We start from the raw sequence: 23,273 nt of genomic DNA, 5'->3' as shown, positions 1-23,273 counted from the left end.
GCTGGCGGTACTAGCCCCAAGTTGTTCAAAGAGTGGATAATTTTATACAGTGGATAAGTCGCTATCCAGGGGATAAGATGTATTAGGAAGAGTACATTTTATCCGCTGGATAGCGATTTATACACTTGATAACCTTATCCCCTCTTTGAACAACCAGGCTCTGAATTGTTAATTATCTTAAATACTGGTGTTTTCTCTCACGTAACAAGACCTCGAGATTTTGGAAATTTGAACTCCTGAAAGGCTGTTCTTTCCTATGGCCCTATTTGCTTTTTACCGTTTTAAAAATGCAATTCAAGAAAACAATGTTCTTGAATTTTAATGTATAGTGCTTTTAAGTTGGAAGGGTTAAATGTAAATATTGCGAAGACGAAACCAAGAACCACGATGAAAGTATACGTATCAATGAAGACAGCTGACAAAGGCGTTTAGTTTGTACCTGGGTTTAGTGGCAAAAGAAAAACTCTCAGTTTGACAACGACGTCAAACGTCTGGAGTAATTGTCGCCAGTCGTTGACAACGCAATGATGAGCTTGCGCACAAACTTTTACCGTATTTCTGGTCGTCACCGCGGTTTTAAAGTTCTCTTATATAGTAAGTTTACGCAACAGGACGGCTGATGAACAGCGGACGGCGTGGCAGCTAATTATGAACAATTCAAAAATCCATTAATAATTCATAAGCCCATTGACCTCTCAAATGGTCGATAAAACATCACGTGCAGTGGTATTAAAACCTGATAAAAACCTCCTTCTTATTAGTATGCGGTGTTTAATGTTTATCTCGTATGCTAATTTTTAACGTTCACAACAGCATCATTGTTTGGAACTCTGATTGTATGATTGTATGATTGTTTTTGAAGCCGTTCAAAAAACTCGCAGCACGTGTTTTATCGGGTCTTAAAACCACTCGGCTGCGCCTCGTGGTTTTAAATCACCATAAAACACTGCTGCTCGTGTTTTAAACATTACTTTTCAGTTCAAGCTTCTAACTCCTTTCCAGTTAATTCTGTATTTTAATCGATGAAGGTACGCCGTTTTAAGACATTGGTTGGGTTAAACTGCAGGTCAATGAGAAATGAGCTGCCCCAGTTTGGCCACCAACCACTTTCCTAAGCCGTCCAGTTACGTAAGTTGCCTAATATCTAGTAATATAAAGGTGAGGTGGGCATTCCACTGCCCAGTTTACATGCAGCTGTCCTTCTTAGTAGGCTCTTCCATCTGATACGCTGCGTTTTCGTAGCTTTTCACCTGTCCATTGTCACCAATCTCTTTCATTTCGTATATGGGATTCTCGAAGGTTTGATCATCAGTTGTCTTTCCCCTCTCTGCGGAATTCTCTGTGTTCTTTACAGGCAAACGGCGGATTCGCCTCTTGCGATAGATTATGATGTATAGCACAATACCTTCGGTATCAAATGAACAAACAAACGTATTTAAAAAAACAAATCAAGATAAACATTTTAAAGTGTACAAAGTCAACTGAACATCTCTCGAAAAAGGGTTGTCTCGTTGCTAGAAGAAGGGCTTGAATCTTACCGCCGACAAAAAAGTGCACGCAAATTTTCAAAGAGATGCTGAAAACCCCAGTTGGAGCGTTTGATAAATATTTTGTTATTTCGTGTTGTTTCATATGTTGTATTGTTTCGAATTGCTTTGAAGTTTTGAGAACACGCAGTTAATATTCTCAAGTTAGTTTTCACAGGATGAGAATAAGAGTGCACAAGCAAAAAGTGTGAGGTACTCCCTCATGTATTGAATCCGCTGTGGCCTTTTTTTCTCGGACCAGAGAGTTCTGGGCTACTACACATTCAAATTTGTCATCCTTTGAGCTGTGGTAGATTATGCGTTTAAATAGCTGTTTGAGTTAGCTAATCACCCTTTCCAAGGGCTACGTTTAGGGCTCTTAAACAAGATTAAAATCAGTGAAAGAAAAGTCCAAATCAACTCAACAAGTCCAGAAAAATAGTGTAAAGCAATGTTTTCGTATTTTAGACCTATTATTTTCTTTAATCTGTTTTAAGAGCCCTAGCAATCGCCTTTAGAAAGGATAATAAAACCTACGGCAGCCATTTAACGCACAGTCTACCATGCAAAGGGATGATAGTAATCCTTTGGCTACCAGTTTCGATACTAGTTCTAGTTTGAAAGAGAAGACGCTCACGTAAGTCTGTCTTTCCACCTCTTTTCCTTTTTTTCTGCTACATCGTCGCCCTAAAGCCGTTATTCCAAGCTAATTCAGGCCTTATGTACCAGTGAAACCTAATGTTTAGTCTCCAAGCACAGCAACTTACCCGCCAGCAGAATGACAACTAGAGCTACGCATACTGCAAAACCTATCTTCCACTTTGTGGCTTCTTTGCCATGATTTTCCAGCCCCAGGGCTTCAGGAAAGCTAGTGGACTTTGAAGGCGCTTCGTCTTTAATGGTAGTGAAGGAAACTCCGGTTGGTTTTGAGGTTTTACTAGGTTCATTAGTGGGCGTGGAGGCAGTTGAAACATGAGTGGTTCGGTTGTAAGGTCCCGAGGATAACGTCGATGGAGAAACCGTGGTGTCTGGCAAAACATCTGAGGACAGAACAAGGTGTTTGTCATGTAGTTAAGGCTGGAAAGAATACGTCCATCTCTTAGACTTAACAAAAAAGTATTGTGATTTAAGGCCTTTTTTGCTCACCTTTGCAAGAGGAAAGACTTTCCATTCCAGTTTTGCGTGAGGTAGAACCCGAGGGACAAGGGATGCAAGAAGTTTGTCCATCGTTAGTTTGGTACGATCCAGCGGGACATGGGAAGCACGCGGGCAATGTCCCGTTCAAGTCGCCACGAGTACCCGGTGGACAATTTACTGAAATAAACAAGAAAAAGATATATGAATTTTAAACACAGGCTCACATTTGATCGTCTGGGTTAAAGAGAAAGGCAAAATGGTAGTTAATGTGAATTCACTTACATTTTGAAAGTGCGTGGCAGTCATTTCCAGAGTACATTTGACAACTGGTAGTTTGTATTTCCGACTGGAGAAATGGGTGGGACATGTGTATTCTTTTATAAACTGTATGGTTGTTTGCGGCGCCAAAAAGATGAATTCTGAGCCGTTTTGGGGTCTTTAATGGAAAATTATCGACCTACAGACAAATCACTCGAGGTACTTCCCTGCAGCTAGTATGGATTACAACCGATAATACAGAACAGCATTGAAATATTCCATAAATCACGCCACCTTCTTTCTAAATCACGTTCACTTACCACAAATAAAGTTGTTTCCAAACAGCGTTGTGCCTTTTGGACATAAAGATTTGTATTCTCCTATACTCCATGAAGAGGGGTCAACTCTGAAGCTTCCATTCCGGACATTAAAGCTGATTCCTCTGGCAGACGACTCATTTACCACCACAGCTATCGACCTTTTCAGTTGGTTAAAAGATTGCATTACGCTGAAAGCATTTTGTTCTTCCGAACTATCCATGGACGCCGGACCGGTTACATTAAAGCTCCGTAGTCGGAAGGATACACCACAGGTAATGTTGTTACCTCCGTCGATGATTTCACAGTCGTGTGTGGTGAACGCCTGCACTGCATTAGAAGAAAGGTTAACCATACGGTTTATGACTCTCACGAAGGACACTTTCATGTCTTTCTGAAATTGGTCATCTTCAAATAGGAGTATGGCACTGTTATTGACCGCATTCCCTTCTTCCTGCGAAAGACTTTTGTTGTCACCAACTATCTCGAACGATATTTTCAGAGAAGGTACCACCAACGAAAACCTGAGGACTCGAACTTGGATGCTTTGAGACAATGTGTAGGCAAACGGGTTAGACACATTGCACTTGTAAAATCCCTCTTCGTGTTTCTGAATGGAGCTGAGTTTCAAAACGGAGAAATTGCCATTCGGGATTACACTGTATTGATTACCACCAAGCCCCATGAAAAGCCACTGATATCGGAGTGGATGTACCGTGGTGGTCGCGTTACAGCGCATGTAAAAACCAGTATTGATGGGAATGTTAAGCATTCTCGGAGGCTGGTAGACTAGTGTCGGAGGGAGGTGGACCAAAACGTGGGTGGGTGTTGACGATTCCACGCTCACATGATTGTATGCTTCACAGGTATAGTTTCCGCTATCACTCGTTGTTACGTTCTTGATTCGTAGGTTTTCAGTATTTATGCCTGGTAGAATGCGACCATTTTTCTTCCAGCGATAAGACGGGGCAGGATCTCCGGTTGCTTTACAAGTCAGTTTAAGTGTCTCTCCAATTTTTATGTTTCTCATCGCTGTTGGGTGATTTGTAATGTTAGGAGCACTTGCACAAAAGATTTTTTCGTTCTTGATTTCCTTCAGGATCTGAAGAATTCTAAAGGACTTCTCTGCAGCCTCAGACACTGTTAAGTCTTCTGCGGAAACAAGGCTCTTGACTTCTGTACTAAGTACTGTTAACTTCTGTTGCAAACGGACTGCCTCAGGAAGTTCAATCCCTTGATATAGATAGTACAAGTTGTCCACAAAATCTTCCATGCAATCCACAAAGCCATTGCATTCCAATGACGTGAAATTAAAGACATTCTCCATACTTGCTTCCCAATCTCTATAAACCATTGACATTGCTGTTTGGACCTTATTAAGGTTGGTTTTGTTTCGTTGCTCTAGTAAACTGGCCGCGCTAACCACCTCCTCGTCTGCACAAACAGCTTTCTTGGAGTCATTGACGTCCCTGTCAGTAAGCCCAAATTCGGCAGCTTGCGTTACGTTAACAGTAAAATCATGGTCCTTGGCACGGTCTTGTTTTGCCATGCTAGAATTTGTCATGTTGTTAAGGATCTGTAAAGACTCTGTGGACATGTTATAAAGTGAGCCTATTATTTCACTTAGAGCGCTTTTATAGTTTGTCACCAGGGCACATTTCCTTTTAAACGCAACCAAAGTCTTGAGATTAGAATCATCATCATCCTCATCATCAATCGCACGTTTTCTTCTCTTTTTGCCTTGTTCAGAAGTTAGCTGATTCATTGGATGACCAGAACGGAGAACAGCGTTTACATTCCCAAAAAGTTCTTTAACGATTTGTTTAGCCGCTTTATTCAGAGACTCATCCATTGATACAAAATTGACAATGGCAAAGATGGTTTTCTCTCTATTCGTGGACGCTATTCTGAACAACACAGGAATTTTAGTTTCAGAGGGTGAAGACAAGGCGAAGTCAAATGATATTTCCTTTATATCCACGGGGCAGGTTTGGTTAGAGTCGTTCCAGAGCTGAGCCAGGGATCTTGCATCTTGGATAAGAGCACGGCTCTGATCATTCGCCTTCCTCGAGATGTTTGCAGCTTTAACGAGAGCGTCGTGTGCTCGTTTTAGGATATTACGCTCGTTCGAAGCGGCTTCAAGTTCGATTGTTTGTTTAGCAAGTTCGCTTTCGACAACTGCGAGATTTTTCTTAGCCTTGTGCAATTTCACAAGTGGTTCAATGAGCTTCCTTTTGGCAGCGTTTAACCTAGCCAAAGCCTTTTCTCTGGCAATCCGGCAAAACACGTTCTTTTCCCTGCATTTCAGATCTTTCATTCTCGATGCACAGTTTACTTCTTTGCAACAGGAGGTGGTGACTGTTTCTTTTATGACATTTACTTGACACGGAATATCACACGAATAAGGCACCTTAGAGAACTTGTAATTAAAAACGCTTTTCTCACAAGGATAGGTTTCAACATGGCATTCCCAGCGACCCTCGCCGCAGTCTTTCGAATCAACTAATCCGCCCAGTAGCCCTGGAACCTCCACGTCACTGGAGCCACTTGCTCCGAAAACCTCTTCCTTAACATAATCTACGCCTTCATCTATATATGGTTCAGCGTACTGCATTACACCAGCAGTAGCTGCTGATTTTGCTGCCTTATCAGAGTCACCGGTAACAGCGTATGTAACGGCACCACTAGCGATCGGATATGCAATGTTTGGTGGAACACCTACCGACACCAAACCGTATGTAATAACTGCCTTCGCTGCAGCTGTCAGCACAGCTTTACCAACCTTCTCAAAAGTGCAGCCCACAAAGGAAAAGAAATCGCCTCCGGAGTGGTCGCATTTTTCTTTTAAGCAACTCGCCATCTCCTTGAAGGGTGGTAGTCTTTCCTTCAAGATATTATTACATGTCGCAGGACAAATCCCTTGCTCCTTGGTGATTATATCTTTATAACAGGTGTTGCACGCCGTTCCAGTCAAACATACATAAGGACATTCAGTTATTGTGCACAAATGCTCAAGCGCTGCTTTCAGTTGGTTAATGTCCTGATTGCTATTGGAAACGTTCTTCTCTATACTTCTTACTTCTTTCACGGCAGCGTGGTGAGCCTTCAGCGCCCAGAGGTATCGCGTAACGGCTAAGTCAGTGCTATTTTCTGCTTGGGCAAGTTTTAATTTGCTTCGATCCAATCTGGCTTTCATTTTATCGTCTACGGTTTTCAGGGCTGTGAGACGGTAAACAGTGTGTTCAACAACAACTCGAACGTAGTCATTTATCATTTCTTTCATTTTGTCTTCCAGACCATCGTATTCACTGTTGGTGGACCTCGGAAATTTACCGGTGACTTTTAAGAGCAAGAAATTCCACGGCTGCAATCGACCTGAAGCGTTAAAAGATAGCCGGTAACTATGCCAGAGAGTGATTTCTCCTTCAAACCTTATAGAAGTGTTTGAGACCGCCACTTGCGCTTGAAATGAGTGGCTCAGTAAAGCCGCTGTAGTGTTGAAGATTCCGTAAGTGTTGTTTTGACTGTTAGAAGGTATAAATATATGGACTGAATCCGACCTGGACGAGGTGAAAAATCTCCCCAATGTTGTCTCTTCGTTAAACGTAGCAGAAACGCTTAAACCCGGGGCTTTAACATCACCATTACATCGTCTGAACTCTTCAGAGTATATCTCGGTACCGATGGACATGTTGGGAAATTTCAATGGTCCAAACTTGATGTTGCCATCTAGTTGCAGCCCCATCTGTATGGCCGAAGTTGGCGGTTCAATTGATACATTATGCGTGTTTGCAATAACAGCTACGTTACTGTTGGCACTCTCGATAAAGGATCCGAGAAGTGTGGACCTAAATGGATCTTTCCGCAATGCGCCACTCAAGAACAATTCGTACTTGTCAGTCATCTTACAAGACGTGCTGTTTTGAGAAGCTGTAAAAGGAGAAAAGCATACACTTCTCTTTATTAAATGGAAATACCACAGAACATGACCACGACCAACCATTATCGAGCAAAAAGAATTTAAGACTGTGAGATGACAATAAAGCAAGCCATTGATGATAACAATACAGTTAACCCATTAAAATAGCATCAGTTAATTTAGCGTCACCTCTGTTTGCTTTAAAGGGTGAGGTGATGTGATCCAATGGAATTCCTTGTCATGATGGTTAATTCAAAACTGAGGGATTTCTTGTGGACCTGATACATAGTTCATTTGGTAGAGCACGTCACTTCGTAGGTATCGCAAAGGTCATGCTAACGGGTCCGAGTCCCTTTCAAACCTGATTTTCTTAATTTTCTTTTAATTGTTCAACTACTTATGTTGAGGATATATCTGCGACGGTCTTTCTTCTATTAACGATTTTTGTTTCTCGAGACTTCTCAGTTCCCAGCGAGCAAAAAAACCTATTCTTCATAGCCACTGACCTTGGTAATTTACTTGTCCAGAGCATTTCTCCAGTGGAATTTCAACCGATATCTGCTGTTTCAGCAGGAAGAGGGTCATGGTTACAGTCACCTGTCCTCGCAAACCAGCTGTCCAGTGGTCGCGATCGTCGACCCATACCTGAGTTTAAGCAAGAGAAGTCTAAATGTTATGATTCATGAACATCGCTGCTGGGTTGCCAAAAACGAATCTTGAATTTACTTGGTAGAAGACAAAGGATGGGTGAACACCAAAACGTTGGAAATAATATAATTTGGCTCTGTTCATAAGTATGTCCGTCAAGGGATTTAGAATATAAACGAATCATTTTCAGATCATCCCTGAAAATTTTCGGAATTTTAGGCAATTTTCGAGGAATCAGGGGACATTGTCCTAACTTGATCAGAAAATTCCAAAGAATCCTCGTACAATTTTCGAAAATCTTCTGAAATCTTGGAAAAATGCAATAGATTTATTTTAAACTTTTGAAAATTAATCGTTTTATTACACCCATTTTGAAATCACTGGTGATCCTTGCAATCTGATTGGCTCTCAACAGGACGATTTATTCACGAATCACACAATTGTTTTGCTCTAAATCGCATCCTTTTTTTAGCCCATCAATAAATAAAAAAATGAAAATGAAATTTTAATAACCAATCAAATTTCATGGCTTACCTGCACTAACCAACTGCAAATGGGTGTAATAAAGTGGTAATTGAACTTCCCGCGTGCAGTTTTGGTCTGAAATCATACTTGTATTTCAAATCGAACTCGCGCATGAAATCTCGCGTATGATTTCAGACCAAATTGTACTCCACTCAAATCAATTACCATTACAAACCATCTTAATCATCTAGCATATATCAAAAAGTTATACGTGGGTGTTTGCTTTAGAAAATCGTGGGTAATCTTAAAATAGCCGCGATCTATTCCCATCGGGCCTCGTAGCTCAGTCAGTAGAGCATCGGTGATCAAAATCTGGAAGAATGTTTTCTTTACCTCGTGTGGACACAATTCCTTACAGGGCAATGCTCAGTTCGAAAATTTAGTGGTTTTCTTCCAACACTTAAATTTACACGGCAGAGTTAATTATCTGATTTCACAGCTACGTAACCAGTGCGACTATAACCAGCAACTGAGAAAGGATGGAAATTAAATTACCTTGTCATTAAATGGCATTTCAAGGATGGCGTTTCCTACCAATCGCACATCCAACGAACGGATTGGGTGAGAGCCATGAATGGTCTTTTGTACCTTTCCATAGAGTTCCATGTTTCCAGATATCAGAGTGTTTCTTTGATGCCATATGTTAACCGAATAGCTAAAACTATTGTGCTTAGAAAACTGCATAGCTAGTGCGGAGACATCCCAGCCTTTGATTGCAAGTTGTTGATAAACTGGCATGTGTTTCAACGCGCCGTAAGTGAGCGGGTTAAAGGCCAGAAGGACTTTCGCTGGTAAGACCTGCGAGCAAAGTTCCGCAGCGACAAGAAGGAACGAATTTTTGCGGTACTTGGGGATATTCAAACTAGTCTCGTTAGCCTCGATAGTAATGGCACCTGGGTACAGTAGGACGGAATAGTACGATTCGTCTTTCACCGTAAGCCCTAAACCGTTCAAAATGCCTTTTAGTTCTGTTCCGGTCCAGATGTATGTGATTACGTCATTGGGCTCAAAGCTTGATATGGTTTTTGACGGAATCAAACGGAACCAACTGGGAAAGCTGTCGTTTAAGGAATGGAGGAAGACTGATGCTAAGGTCTCGGAGTGAATACATCGCAGTTTTTTCGAAGACTCGGCTTGGCATTGCCCACTGTCTGTTGAGACATCTGAGTGATTCATTTTATTAAGGGTAGCTCCTCGTATGCCCAATGGCAATGTCAGGTTTCCGGAGAAGATAGTAGCGACACCTTTTGTACTGATTCGCCTTTTGGATTGTTTCCATGGCTCCGTTGACCTCGCAAACAGAAAGCTGTTGCTTTTAGGACACTTTAAAAGTCGAACTTTATGGCAACCCATGGGAAAGCGTGTCTTCAAGGTGTCATTGCAAGATGTGCCATTCTCAAGGACAACCACTGTGTCTGGACGCACTGCCTGGTATGACTTGGCTGCAAGCCCCGAGAGGGTGTAAGTGATCTCACGGATGCCAGGAAGACGGGCTGTGATTGTCATGTTAGCTTGGTAGAATATTCCTTGCCCAAGTTCCACTCGAGGGACGATCAAATTCTTGGGACGGAACTCCAATCCTTCTGCCCCTGGTGTTATTATCAACTCGTCCTTAGGTGGTGAAAGTTCAAAAGTAATGTTCAAGCTTCTGTTTTCTTGAAGACGAGGATACTTTGGTGTTCGAAGGATTCCAACATGACATCTCCTACCCGTGTAAGCAGTGTTTGTGCAATTACACGCGAAATTAGTACTGTTAAGTGGGTGGCATTCACCTCCATTTTGGCAGGGGTTTGGATGACATACAGTTATTGCTGAAAACCCAGAAAACATGAGCATTAATCCTACAAATATATATTTGACTGCAGTGAAAAAAGAAAAACAAAAGAAACAAAAACAAGAATATCTCAATGATCGAATAAATTAAACGTAATTAAGAATCTGAGATGCTTTTCTATGAAATGTTTCACAGAGTATTCCAGGTACATATATTGTATAGATTGCAATGCGACAGCAATCCTTCAATTAAAAAAACCCTTTACTGTGTTAGGAGGCAGTCAAACGTCTTTACATCTTTGTTCTTTAAATATAAAATGTCTTTGCGTTTAATCGATGAACTAGGAGGCATCCACGCTGAATAATTGAAAGATACGCTCTTTAATTGTATTTAAAAAGAAAAAGTATATAAACCTCAGAAACCCATGAACGTCAGTTACCTATCAGCTCCTATCGGATGCTTTAGTTTTTGTTAAAATCAAACACATTCCTAATTTACTTTGTCTTACCGTCACAACGGCCTGGAATCGGTTCCCATCTAGAGTCTGCTGAACAGGAAACTACTTTGCTGCCATTCAGGAAATACCCAGAGTTGCAAACGAACGAACATTTGCCTTTGTAGGTCGTTGAACAAGGAATTTGAATATAGCCTTTGGATGGAGGTGTAGGCCTGTTACAGCGCTTAACTGTAAAAAAAAAAAAAAAAAAAAAAAAAATTGCCATTGTGGTATGTACTTTTCACCAGGGAATCTTTCACGACTGAATTTTGGGGTACGTTTAACGGATATACACCGGCTCAGTGAAGATTATTTTAACGTTTTCTATGGTGATTGAGCGATGCGTATGAAAATAACAACAGTACGAAGCGCTTACCCTATAATCACTCGGAATTGAGCTTGACTATGAAAAAAGGCAAAACTAACATGGAAATGAATGAAACAATGAAGAGATTCCAATCCTAGCAGTATGCAGGACGTTTGCCCCATAAACCTAATTTAATGGCCTTAGCTCCGACGAGTCTCCTGTAGCTCAGTGGTAGAGCATCCGAACTAGTAATCGGAAGGTCTTAGGTTCGACTCCTAATAGGAACACTCGGAATTTCTTTTTCCGAGTTTGCCTGTGTCATTACTGAATAATTCATCATTCTCAATGAAAAGATTGTGTCCAAGAGTAGCATAGGGTTATTCCTAGGGAACAGCCACGCCCTGATAGCTTGCACAGCAATACGTCACAAAATAATAATAAACCATAGAAAATAATATTTCGTTTACTTCGAACTGACATCTAACTTTTACACGTTTACCTCTGCAAAGTGCACGATCACCACTCCAGTGGCCGCTGACCAAGCATGCACGCAGCTGAGATCCAACCAGCTCGTACCCAGGTTGACAGCTGAACTGGCAGACGCTGTCGATTGTGTTTCCAGTGCAATTCATGTGACCGTAGATTGGCTTGGTGATCGACGAGCAGGTATATCCTAATAAAGAGAATTGTTGCAGTTATTTACCTCGTGAGGGGCACTTGTCAAGGATATATGGGGTTGGATTCTGCCTTTCGTCATTCGTTTATAACATCTCTGTGAACACTTCTAATGCGGCTATTTGGAGATGATGACCCCAGTTGCTTCCATTGGAGATGGATCTTTTAGTATTTTTGCCTTGTAAGAGAAAAACCTCCCTAACAATGAGGTGAAAGTTTCCAAGGGCTTGTCAAGTACTTGTAATTTCTGAGCATTTGACAACGGCTTTTGAGGAGGGTGGAAAGAGAGAGATCTCGACTCCCTGTCTTTCAACGTTGTTTGGAAAGAAGTGCTGGCAGAATTGGAGGACAAAACATTGAAAGAGGGAGTGGAGCATGGGAACGCCCATCTAAGGTTGATTATAAAGTGTCTTAAGGAAACTGTCTCTGATATGTATCTCTGTCACTTATTCTCCTCCTTTTGTGAATTTTCAATGTTCATATTCTACTTTGTTTACCTTTGCATGTTCTCAAGTCGCTATCAAGATAGTATCCCGGTCGGCACGTACAATAGTAACTGCCGGGAGTGTTGTCGCAAATCTGGCTGCAGGTGTGTTGGCCATTTTTACACTCATCGTGATCTGATAAAATGGCAAAATTTCATTATGAGTTCGTTAGAAACACGCTTACAGATGATGACGTTTCCAACTTAAAGCAAACTTTGGTTTACCCTCGCTGAGAATGAGCGTTGCTCAGGTCTACAGTTTAGTCACTGCTTCCTACTCGAACCCGTTTCATTCTGCTTCCAGATCGTTTTAAAAACAATGCTTTTAGCCATTTAAGACTCTAAATGTGGGGCCAAATTGATCTACGATAAAACGTAAAAGCGTTGTCCCATCTACCTTATATTCTTTGAGCAAAAAGAGATTCACTTCTGCTAGATTCACTCAGTATGGTAACGATGCTACATTTCAAACTTATAAGTGATTTTATACAGGCAGTTTTTTTACGTAGGTGAATTTCGTTGCCGTGGCAGTTAGATACCAAAGTTATCAAACAAACTTACCCGTACAGGTTCGATTATCAGGATTCAGAAAATATCCATTTCTACATATGCACTGAAAACTGCCAATATTGTTCTTGCATTGGTGCGCGCAGCCAGCAAGATTTGATGTGCATTCGTCAATATCTACGGTAAAACAGAATATATTAAAAACTATTTATCACTTTTTGAAAATATTAAAATATTAATTGTCTTTAACGAAACCTTAAGGGTTTTACCACAAGGATGAACTCATATATATATTTCATTATTAAACTGGATCGTTATGTAATGCAATTCCAGGAATTTGATTGGTTTAGTGGTCATGGTATATGAGCCATTATACCATGGCCGAGAAATGGCGGCCATTAAATTGTCTTCTGGTTATTCTTGCAAAGCAAAATCAGTAAGATCTAGCAATATTCTTGATCATTTTTAATAAACAATTATTCCACTCACGCTTGTTAGATATGGGGATGATAGATAGCCAATAGATAGATGATAGATGATAGATAGCTACGCGTCTCGTTGGCTATCTATCATCTCATATCCAACGCGCTTTCGTGGAATGATTATTAACTATTTTCACCTGAGCATGACTGACTGTCGTTGTTGAGGTTGAAGCCATTCTGACACGCGCAGGTGTAACCTCCCGGATGATTGATGCAGCGCTGTTCACACGTGTTGTTTCCCGTCATACACTCGTCATGATCTACGTTAAAAAAGCAAAGGATCTGTCAAGCTAGTTAGCTCAAATAACTGATCACTTTAAAATTGATCTTCCAACTCCCCGTCTGCCTCCGCTAGAGACCAAACTGTGTTCCGGGAGTAATTTGGCATACGCGCTGGCAGTTAAAGAGGCAGACAGGACTCCCTTTCCCTCCCTCTCTATTATACACGTATTATATGACGATTTGCATTGCGTTTATATCTGTAAACGGCTTTCATATAAGAAGATATAGCAAGCTTATAGAACTACCGCAGCTAAGTCATTCCCTCACTCACTCACTCACTCACTCACTCACTCACTCACTCACTCACTCACTCACTCACTCACTCACTCACTCACTCACTCACTCACTCATTCATTCATTCATTCATTCATTCATTCATTCATTCATTCATTCATTCATTCATTCATTCATTCATTCATTCATTCATTCATTCATTTATTCATACATTCATTTATTTATTCTCTGTCTCTGTTTCTCAACATCTGTGCTAATTTATACCTTGTCTTTTTTTTTTTTTTTTACATACCTGCACAATCTCTTTCATTACTTGTAAGAAGGTATCCCTCGGGACAAGCACAGTAGAAACTGCCTACAGTATTGTTGCACTTATACTGACATACAGGCTGTAAGCATTCATTGATGTCTGCAAATTAAAATAAAATGCAAATTTCAAATCAGAATCGGTCCTGAAGAAATAGGGACTTCACCTTTCAACTCTCAACAGCGTCAAAGTTACAAACTGAAAACTGGTGACAATATATAATTTGGCATAACTTTGTCGTAAGCACCGTTGATAGTCTTGGTAGGGGACGGGGGAGGAGTGAAAGATCATGTGAGAGCTTTAACCAAAATAAAACGAGTGTACGAACACTCCATAACCCTTGAAGCCGAAGTGTCAGTCTGCATATTCTGGTTACTGATTTTCATGCATTTTTATGCTACTAGGTACGCTACTATAGTCAACTGTAGTCTGGAGAAGTCTCATTATTCATCATTTATTTTTTATGGTACTAGTTGCATGGAAGAAATTTATTAAACATCGCGAAAAATTAAACTTTAGATATCATTTTCTATATATTCCTACGACCTGTACGTGTTATCAAGAAGCGAAGGAGAAGTTAGATTCTGGTCATTGTGGAGGCTTAACTCTGCGAGACTCTGTTTCTTGTTTGGTCAAGGCTTCGGGAAATAAAACGATGCCGAGATCAGCTTCGAAGCACCGCCGACCACCGACCAGCCAACCCGAAAATCCGATCATGCAAATTTTGCGACGCGCTAACAACTACACCATCGCGCCTCCGCGCTAGGACCGATATCCACAGAATTAAGGACGGTTCCCTACTAATACAGAAGTATTTTTGCGCGATTTATGACAATGCAGGAAAAGCAGATCTTAGCAAGGGCTCTTCGAATCCAAAAAGATAATTGGGGGTAACCACGCATTTTTTTAGATAATTAAGCAACAATAATTCTAAAAAGCTGTAAAATATAAAGGCATGTATGGCATTCTTTTCCAAATTGAAGCTTTATTATCTCTGAAAAATGCATGGTTACCCCCAATTTTCATTTTCAAAGCACTTGCTTAGTTCTGCTTTCTCCGCATAAGTTTAAACCGTGCAAAAATATCCCTGTATTAGTTGGAGGGCACCACCCATAAAAAACCCGAGTATCTCGAGAGGCAAAGAACGTATGCGCAGTAACAAAAGTAGGCACCGTCGTTAAGGGGGATATAGGGGAAAATGGACACACTTTTTTGCACGCGCTTAGACAATCTACCTTGACATTTCTGTCCTCTGTGAAAGTGTTTTCTTGTATCGATTTAAACTAAATTACCATAAGTTCTTATAAACATGCAACTTCTTATAGTACTGTTGCCTCTTTGCTCAAAATTTTGTGAACCTTTTGGCTTGGCAACGTGACGCGTACAACTACCTTGTACGCGTTACACGGCGCGCGCACTTTGGGCACTATTGTCAACAAAACTTTATCGGAGGCTTTCTTCTTAAATCATTAATTTTCCTTTCCGAGTATGGTAGGTGAAATATTACCAACATTTATAACGATTAAATTGATCTTGAAAATCCATCCTAGGCAATACGTGAACAAAGTATTTTTGCTGCAAATGTTGCGCATTCGCTTTGTGTTTAAACATTAATCCCTGACACATGAAAACGGATTTTATCAAATGATCTCACCCTAAGAGTGAGAATATCTGGGTACCGGATTAGAAACTCTCGCCATTCATCATCAGACTAACAAATTTAATTAACACAAATAAAATAACTGTTGGCTTGACAAACTGCTTCACTCCACATACCTGCACACGTTCTGCTGTTGTTGTTTAGTCCATATCCTTTGAAACAGTCGCATGAGTAACTTCCAGGGTTATTAATGCATACCTGCTCACAAGCGTGGTTGCCGAGGCATTCATTGATGTCTGTGTGAGTTCAAGACAAAGTTCTGTTAACATAATAATGTTTTTTGAAATTTTTTGTTTATTATTTTTTTAAGAAATTACGTTCAACCAACAAAAAGAAATGAATTGAGTTGTACATTGACTTCATGTTGTTTGAAATCCTATTTCTTGCTGCTACACCGTGCTAACGAGCGAGAGTCAACCAGCTCGAAACAGCTGTCCATGGTTGCATTTTTTACTTTCGGTTTGGTCTCTATCGTGTCGCTGTCGTGTTAAGTTTTCTACGCAGTATCAGCCTGGCTTACTTTACTTGTATGTTTATTTTTGGCTGTTTAGATCTTTCACAGATGCTGTGTATACCAGCAGTATTTTTCGGTCGCAGTCCTTTGTCACTTATTCACTGTAGTTTAGCATTTCCTTTTTGGACAAACTTCACTTACCTTGGCAGCTATTTACTCCAATAAGGTTGTAGCCTGCATCACAAGAACATTGATAAGGAAACGGAAAATTGGTACAAGTATGATCGCAGCCACCATTGTTTGTAGCACACTCGTTGGTATCTGTTTACACCCAAAAAGTAATGATTTGTATCAACTCAAATTCGTATATTGTTATTGTCAATGTGTACTCTCAGTTACAAAAACGTTGAGACCTAAAAAGCATAAACCGTGAACGATGAGACCCAATGGCTTTATAGGTATAAGTGTACTAAAGTGATTTACATAATATTCTATTCTCGAGCGACGGTTGATAACTAAAATTAGTTGCACGTGGTGAATGATGGAAACTGTCCAAGCTTTCCTTAAAGTGTCAAGTTGGCCAACAAGGGCCAATTTTTAAACACTATCCACAAATCCGTTGGGTCTCATCGTTCATGGTTTATGCTTTTTAGGTGTTAACGTTTTTGCAATCGCATGTAATCATGTTCAAATGTTCAAATGTTATTTGCTTTGTTGTACGGACGTCCGATAAATATATCTGTCTGTCTGTCTGTCTGTCTGTCTGTCAGTCTGTCTGTCTGCCTGTCTGTCTGTCACTCTATTTTCTTGCTGTCTATCTGTCTGTTCACTTGTCCGACCGTCTGTCTGTATGTCTGTCTGTCCAGTTTCTACCTGACTGTCTGTCTTTTTGTCCGTTTTTCGGTTTGTTTTCCATCAATCCATCCTTCCACTCCGTCTGTCTACCTTTTTGTCTACCCATTAGTGCGTTCGTTAGTCTGTCAGACTGCCAACCTGACCATTTTTCTAACTGGACCTGTAGGAAATTTATGCTTTATTTGTCAACGGAAAAAAGAGGAGATGAGAAGTCACAGGAAATTAGGACAAAGTATAGGGAAACGCAGATGTCTAAATCGAAAGTTCAAGTAACTCGCTTTCAAATTAAAGCTTTCTTCACCATAGAATGTTCATTTCCTTATGATATGTGATGGATAATATTTCACCAAAGAATCCGGCTCCTATTTTATATAACAATAACCCATTTTACAGTCGTGTGCTAAGTGACCTAGCCTTAAACTGGAAGCGAGGCTGGAGGTGATATTGTTTTGATACAAACCTCACTGCTTTTCATATGTAGATCATGCTGTTCTTATGCTAACTAATTTGCAATTACATGAGAAAAACAGTGAGGTTTGTATCAAAACAACTTCACCCCCAGCCTCGCTTCCAATCAAAAGCCAGGTCACTAAGCACACACCTGTAAAATGGCTTATTCGAAGACAATTCTTACCCGTTCTGCACTTTGAACCTTCCCATCCAGGACTACATTGACAACGCTCAGGGCTGACACATGTTCCTCCATTGTTGCAACCACCGGTACAAATTGCTAAAGACAAAGAATTGTACAATTCTTCAGGGTTGTTGGAGAGCAAGGAAAATCTTATAAGAGATCGTAATTTGTTCGAGTAAATTTATCGATTATGTTTCAACTTCAGTTGGAGGGGTTGAGGAAGCACGCCGATGCACGCCGATAAACTCGGCAACTTTTGGGAGGTGAAAAACTAAAACAGGAAACGTGGGACATACTCGAACCAAAGGTAAACCACACAACGCACGCCGAATTTGTACGAGGAACCCAACAAAGAACTTTAATGCCATTTTTCTGTTTTCTTTTTCAAGCGAAGGGTCAAATATCGTGTATAAGAGTACAGGCAATAAAATGAAGTCAGTTGTAACCCGCGCACTTTCTCAGCGGAAAATAAAGTCGTTTCTACTCGTACTTTTCCATGTTATTGTTAAAAACAAATCGACGGCAGTTTTTTTATGGTCTATACTCTTATAGGCCATAAAATGACTCCATAAAATGTTCAAAACTTGGCAGTGAAACCACTCGCCTGCGGTTTGGGATTCCACTTAAGTTTTAAACATTTTTATGACGTGATTTTCTGGTCTGTAAGATCATCATCATCATCATCATCATCATCATCATCATCATCATCATCATCATAAATTGGTCGGTTGAGGGACAGTTAACTGTATGGAATCTTCAACTGACTTGGTCTTAGGCCATGCGCACGATGTCATCCTCCGAGAGTATGGATCATAGAAAACTGCCGTCGATTTGTTAAATATCTTTGGCTACAAACATACGTATTGTGCATTCGGATCCACTTTGCCTCCAACCAGTAGCGCAGTAGTAGATTGGTCTGTTGATTGTGACCGATCGGTAGACAGTTCGCCACACAGCTCTATAAAGCGTTCTGAAAACGCGAGACAAGAAAATCATATAATATCTGAATAGGAGTAGAAATAGTAACCAGGATTATACATCTTAAAAACTCAAAAGAAAAAAAATAAAAATAATAATAGAAATAAGCTTTCGGCTACCAGACTGCAGCCGTTGAAAAAGTCTGGTAGCCGAAAGCTTATTTATTTATTTTAAAAACATTGTGGCCAGAGAACGTTTTTAAATTTTAAGAAATATCTGAATAATTATTTTTCTCAAAAAAGTGTGTCCACCAGTGAAACTTCAATAACTTCAAAAATTCAATAAACATGCTTGCAAAGAAATTTAACAATAATAACAATAATAATAACAAGCCTTTGTGAGGGTTATTGACCTGGACAGAAGGAATATGTCATATATTCCCCTGATGCCGCACCCGAGGACGGAGTCCAAGGCCTTGGCACGAAGGGAATATATAAGATATCCCCGAGGGAACAAGTCAATAACTCGATAACTATTCTTATGCAAAACAGACACTTTTTCTCTCGTGAGTAACATTCCATGTACATGATATCTTGTAAATACGTCATTTTCATTGCCTCAGTGGGACTTTTTTCATTCACGTTATGACATCGGCAAATTTGGTGGAAATTAACATTATGCGCTTCGCTTCGTTTGTGAACGGAAAGACAGACACAGAAAATGTACGGAAAATAGATTGCGCGGTTCTCTCATGGTTCACCCTTGCCAAGAAAACTCGAAGAATGGATTGGATGGTAGTGGGTATTCTAAGGGAAACGAAGAAAAGGAGTTAACGTTCAAGAGAAGAGTCTGACGTGATGCATCACTGAACACTTCAAAGTTTCATAAAGGTATGGCTCTAACGAATAATTTACGTTTGTTTCATGTTAGTGCTGTAAAAAATGGTTGATAGCGTTGCCTTGTTGTGGCAAACTTTCGGAGATTGAATGAAACTATTTGCATCGACTGTCCATTATTTTTCAAAGGGGCTTTGCAGTAGACTGCGAACAGTCTCTCTTTTGTACGAAAATCCGCGGGAAAAAACAAACACGATATTCGAGGGTCGAGTCGCGCGCGCGAGCGGCGGAGCCTCGAGTGGAGCGTGGGCGGAATGCGGAAGGCGTGCTTGCTCAATTGTTTGCGTTCTTCCCGCGGATTTTCGAACAAAAGAGAGACTTCTCGTAGTCTACCTTTGCAAGGGATTAGGTCGAGGGGAATATGCTAAGGTTAATACATTCCATTGTTTTACAATTGCTACAGCCTCCCTCTCCTTCCCCTCCCTTACAATCAAAGCCGCCAGCAGCTTCTCAAGATTGTTAGCCGGGGTATTAAATATTTACCCCAAAAAGAGTAAAGAACACCAAGCAAGCTGAAAAATAAGCTTCAATATTAAAAATTTACGAATGCTTTTAAAATCGGCCAACCCGGTACTACAAGGCTGTGTGGCTGTGTGGACGGTGCCTACTATTGTTACTGCGCATACGTTCTGCGCATCTCGAGATACTCGGGTTTCCTATGGGTGGTGCCTACTAATGCAGGGATATTTTTGCGCGCTTTAAAACTATGCGGAGAAAGCAGAACTTAGCAAGTGATTTTGGTATCCAAAAATAAAATTGGGGTTAACCATGCATTTTTCAGAGATAATAAAGCTTCAATTTGGAAAAAAGCGCCATACATTGCTTTGTATTTTGCTGCTTTTTAGAATAATTGTTGCTTAGTTATCTCTAAAAGATGCGAAGTTACCCCCAATTTTCTTTTTGGATTTCAATAGCCGCTACTAAGATCTGCTTTTCCCGCATGGTGATAAACTGCGCAAAAATACTTCGCTAATAGTAGGCACCGTCCTTAAATAAGATAGCTCTCCCAGTTGTTCAAAGCCCGATTAAGCTAATCCTTGATTAACGCAAATTTTGACTCGAGTTTAATAGCTAATCAGCAAAGATTCTTCCAAAAGATTTATGGCCCTCGGTTTTAATTCGACTTTTCTTTACCTTTAGCTCGAAATTAACCTTTAAAACCGTTTTTAACCAGGGAGATGAAAACCTCGATTAACTTCTAATCGTGGATAAGCGTTAATCGGCTTTCGTCCGCAGCATTTTTTGCGTTTAATTACAATGCAGCGTGCGCCAGGCGCGAGGCATATCTTACCGGCATCGTCTGCAGTTCCAACAGCTCCAGGAATAAGAAGTTGTGCACGTTCGGCCATTGGTTGTAACAACTCTCACTGATGTTCCAACGGACGTGGTGTAGGCGACATACCTAACCAGTACATTGCGACTGCGACAAAAAAAATCAAATAGCCGCTGTTATCACAATGCTAGGGCTCGTTGCATTAACCTCTTTAGTAATAATAATCTTGGATAAAGGAAATGAATTGAGAAGGAAACTCGTTTCCTATTAACAAGGAAATTAATTGACAGGGAAATGAATTAACAAGGAATTAAATTTCCTTTTTAATACTTGTACGCCTAATTATAAGCCTAGTTTTCCAGTTTTTGTTCAATTTAATTACTCGAAATATTGTGAAACTATTTTTCTCATTGTAATGAACCAAAACTTGGTTTTAATACAATGATAACGATCCTCGCTCTTGTTTTATTTATTTTCTGGGTAACTGATAACGGGCATGAAAGCATTTATTTGTTAAATAATACTGAAATAACCTTTGTAAATATTGCAATTTCTCGAGTTTACATCAGATCTCTACGAAATATTACATTTTTGTTAAATGAGGTGTGGCGAGTTCATTTCTCAACCCATTTTTGCTGCAAGTTAATGTAATATTAAAAAATGTCAAGCTACCCGCGAATTGTACTATTGATTTTATTGCTTTTCTAAGAGTTCTGAAAAAGAAAAACTTTTAGCGATTGCCTGAGTTTGCTCCTCGTACATGGACAAATAATCGGCATGAATGGGATGATTTGCAATGGAATTAAGAAATAAGTTATCGGGAAAATTGGATCTTAGCTCTTGGTAACGTTAACTTCGAGTTCAGTGATAAAGAAAATTAAATTATTTATGACGCGAGACTAAGCGTCCTTGTATTGACGTCACAGCTCTACTATCCCCAGTCTCCCGTCTTGCGCGGTATTGTACCCAACCGAAGTGAAATTTGACGCTTTTATACGCCACAAACGCGGCGAAAAAAAATTGATAAAGACTTTTTTTGCGATTTTTACACGAGAGAAACATCAACATTTGATCAAGCAAATGAACAAATTCTCTCATGTTCACTTTAAAAAGCAGAACAAAAACAAAACAAACAAATTAAACTTACCCTCCAGGGCGCAAGTTGGCCTGAGAAACAACTTTATTCAGCATAGCAAAACACACAGATAATAGAAACAGTGATCCAGTGATCCTCATTTTGCTGGTCTAACCCACAGCTCTGCAAAGGAAATAAAATTTATCAGTAGGCTGTTCTTTTAGAGGAAAAGTGCATGATCAGTTCGAGGACCAAAGAGGTCCACGACGAATAACTTCAGTCGCAATTCAATCCTTTCATCCATTCCACATGGACACGCGTACGCTTTCGCAACGAGTTTTCCTTAATCTGTTTCGTGAAACTGACGTCCGTACGAATCCGATCGAAAGCACAACCTTTTAAAAATGGTACTCACAGTAGAATCTTTCGTAAACACTTCCGCAGCCTTAATCTTTCAGGGTTTTTTTTAGTGTAGCAGTAATTAATTAATATTCGTTTCGGATCCTCAACGCTTTATGATGCAAGATATAATCACAGCATTGTTCAGTGGCTTTCACGTAAAAAACACCTAAGGATTTAATCCACACATTGAAGTAGGAACCTTGTTGTTACCTTTGGGGTTATGGACGAGATTCTAAGCCGCGATTCAAACTTTGAACTTTGCATGCCACGAACTTATAGCAAATTAGCACAAACAAAAACTTTTGCTCATTTGCAATAGGTTCGACACATGTCAAGTTCAACGTTTGAGATGACCGGGGCTTAAAGCGTGACCACTGCGATAGTACTTTATAGTCAGCTTTCCATTACACTGTAAAGTACAACAAACAGTAAAAATGAAAAGTAATGTAAAGTAGATTCAAGCTCTATGGTCATGCTTTAGGATCTCATCCGAAACCCCAAAAGTTGCAACATGTCTCAGCGCCGGATTTGGCTGTGTGCAAACTTTATATAAAACTGAAGAGAAAATGATCGCGTGAGACTATATTCGAAAAGTGTGAGTCCTTTGAAACTACAATGAAAGCGTCTCTCGTAAAAGAACAGAAAACTGGGCCCGATTTAGCTAACCCTAGGTTGTAAAGTGAACTTTGGTTCGAGTTTAATTACTAGTCAATAAAGATTCCTAGAGAGATTTTTGTCTCACAGTTTTGACCTAGAGACTCTTCTTTCTCATTAACTTAAAATTAGCCTTCAAAAGCATTTTTAACGAGTAAGATGGAATCCTCGGTTAACTTCTAATAAATCGTGGATAAGTGTTATCGGCTTTTGAACAAACGAGCCCTGATTAATAGAAACGGCAATGAATTTCAGGACAGGTAACTAATTTTTGTGACACTCACCAACTCGAGAGATCAGAGACTTCTCCTAACTTGCAGATGCGTGTTACAACCAAATCGAAGATGAAACACGTTTGAGATCTTTTCTATTTCAAGTGTAATTCAATCTTAGGGTACCTTTACGATTAAGGTATAAATAGAGTTCTGAAACTGAACTGATGAACTGTTTCAACTTTTATATAAAAATCGAAGTGTAACTGGCTACTATCCGTGGTGAATGAACATGCCATTGGGCAGTGCACTGACATGTTTCGAATTACGTCAAACACCATTTTCGATCGTCACTGAAATAA

The 23,273-nt window shown here is 40.1% G+C and overlaps 1 protein-coding gene across 1 annotated transcript; it reads right to left on the bottom strand.

Annotated features, from left to right (window-relative positions):
- Positions 1-918: 918 nt before the first annotated feature.
- LOC146475449 (uncharacterized) lies at positions 919-23,059 on the bottom strand. The gene is made up of 19 exons (XM_085115857.1): positions 22,984-23,059; positions 21,716-21,824; positions 20,587-20,715; positions 18,342-18,451; positions 17,482-17,577; positions 16,194-16,313; positions 15,655-15,774; positions 13,864-13,980; positions 13,193-13,315; positions 12,628-12,750; positions 12,080-12,202; positions 11,407-11,580; positions 10,613-10,789; positions 8,826-10,141; positions 7,664-7,802; positions 3,242-7,168; positions 2,673-2,840; positions 2,294-2,566; positions 919-1,405 (listed from the first exon to the last, which is right to left on the bottom strand). Exons 2-19 carry the CDS (start codon positions 21,802-21,804, stop codon positions 1,185-1,187), a joined length of 7,545 nt encoding a protein of 2,514 aa, XP_084971983.1. The 5' UTR covers positions 21,805-21,824; positions 22,984-23,059; the 3' UTR covers positions 919-1,184.
- Positions 23,060-23,273: the final 214 nt, after the last annotated feature.

This window comes from Pavona decussata, unplaced genomic scaffold (genome assembly GCF_977016875.1).
Source record: "Pavona decussata unplaced genomic scaffold, jaPavDecu1.1 SCAFFOLD_84, whole genome shotgun sequence".
Lineage (NCBI taxonomy): Eukaryota > Metazoa > Cnidaria > Anthozoa > Scleractinia > Agariciidae > Pavona > Pavona decussata.
The sequence above is the reverse complement of the archived record's forward strand: the minus strand, read 5'-3'. Positions and strand labels throughout refer to the sequence as shown.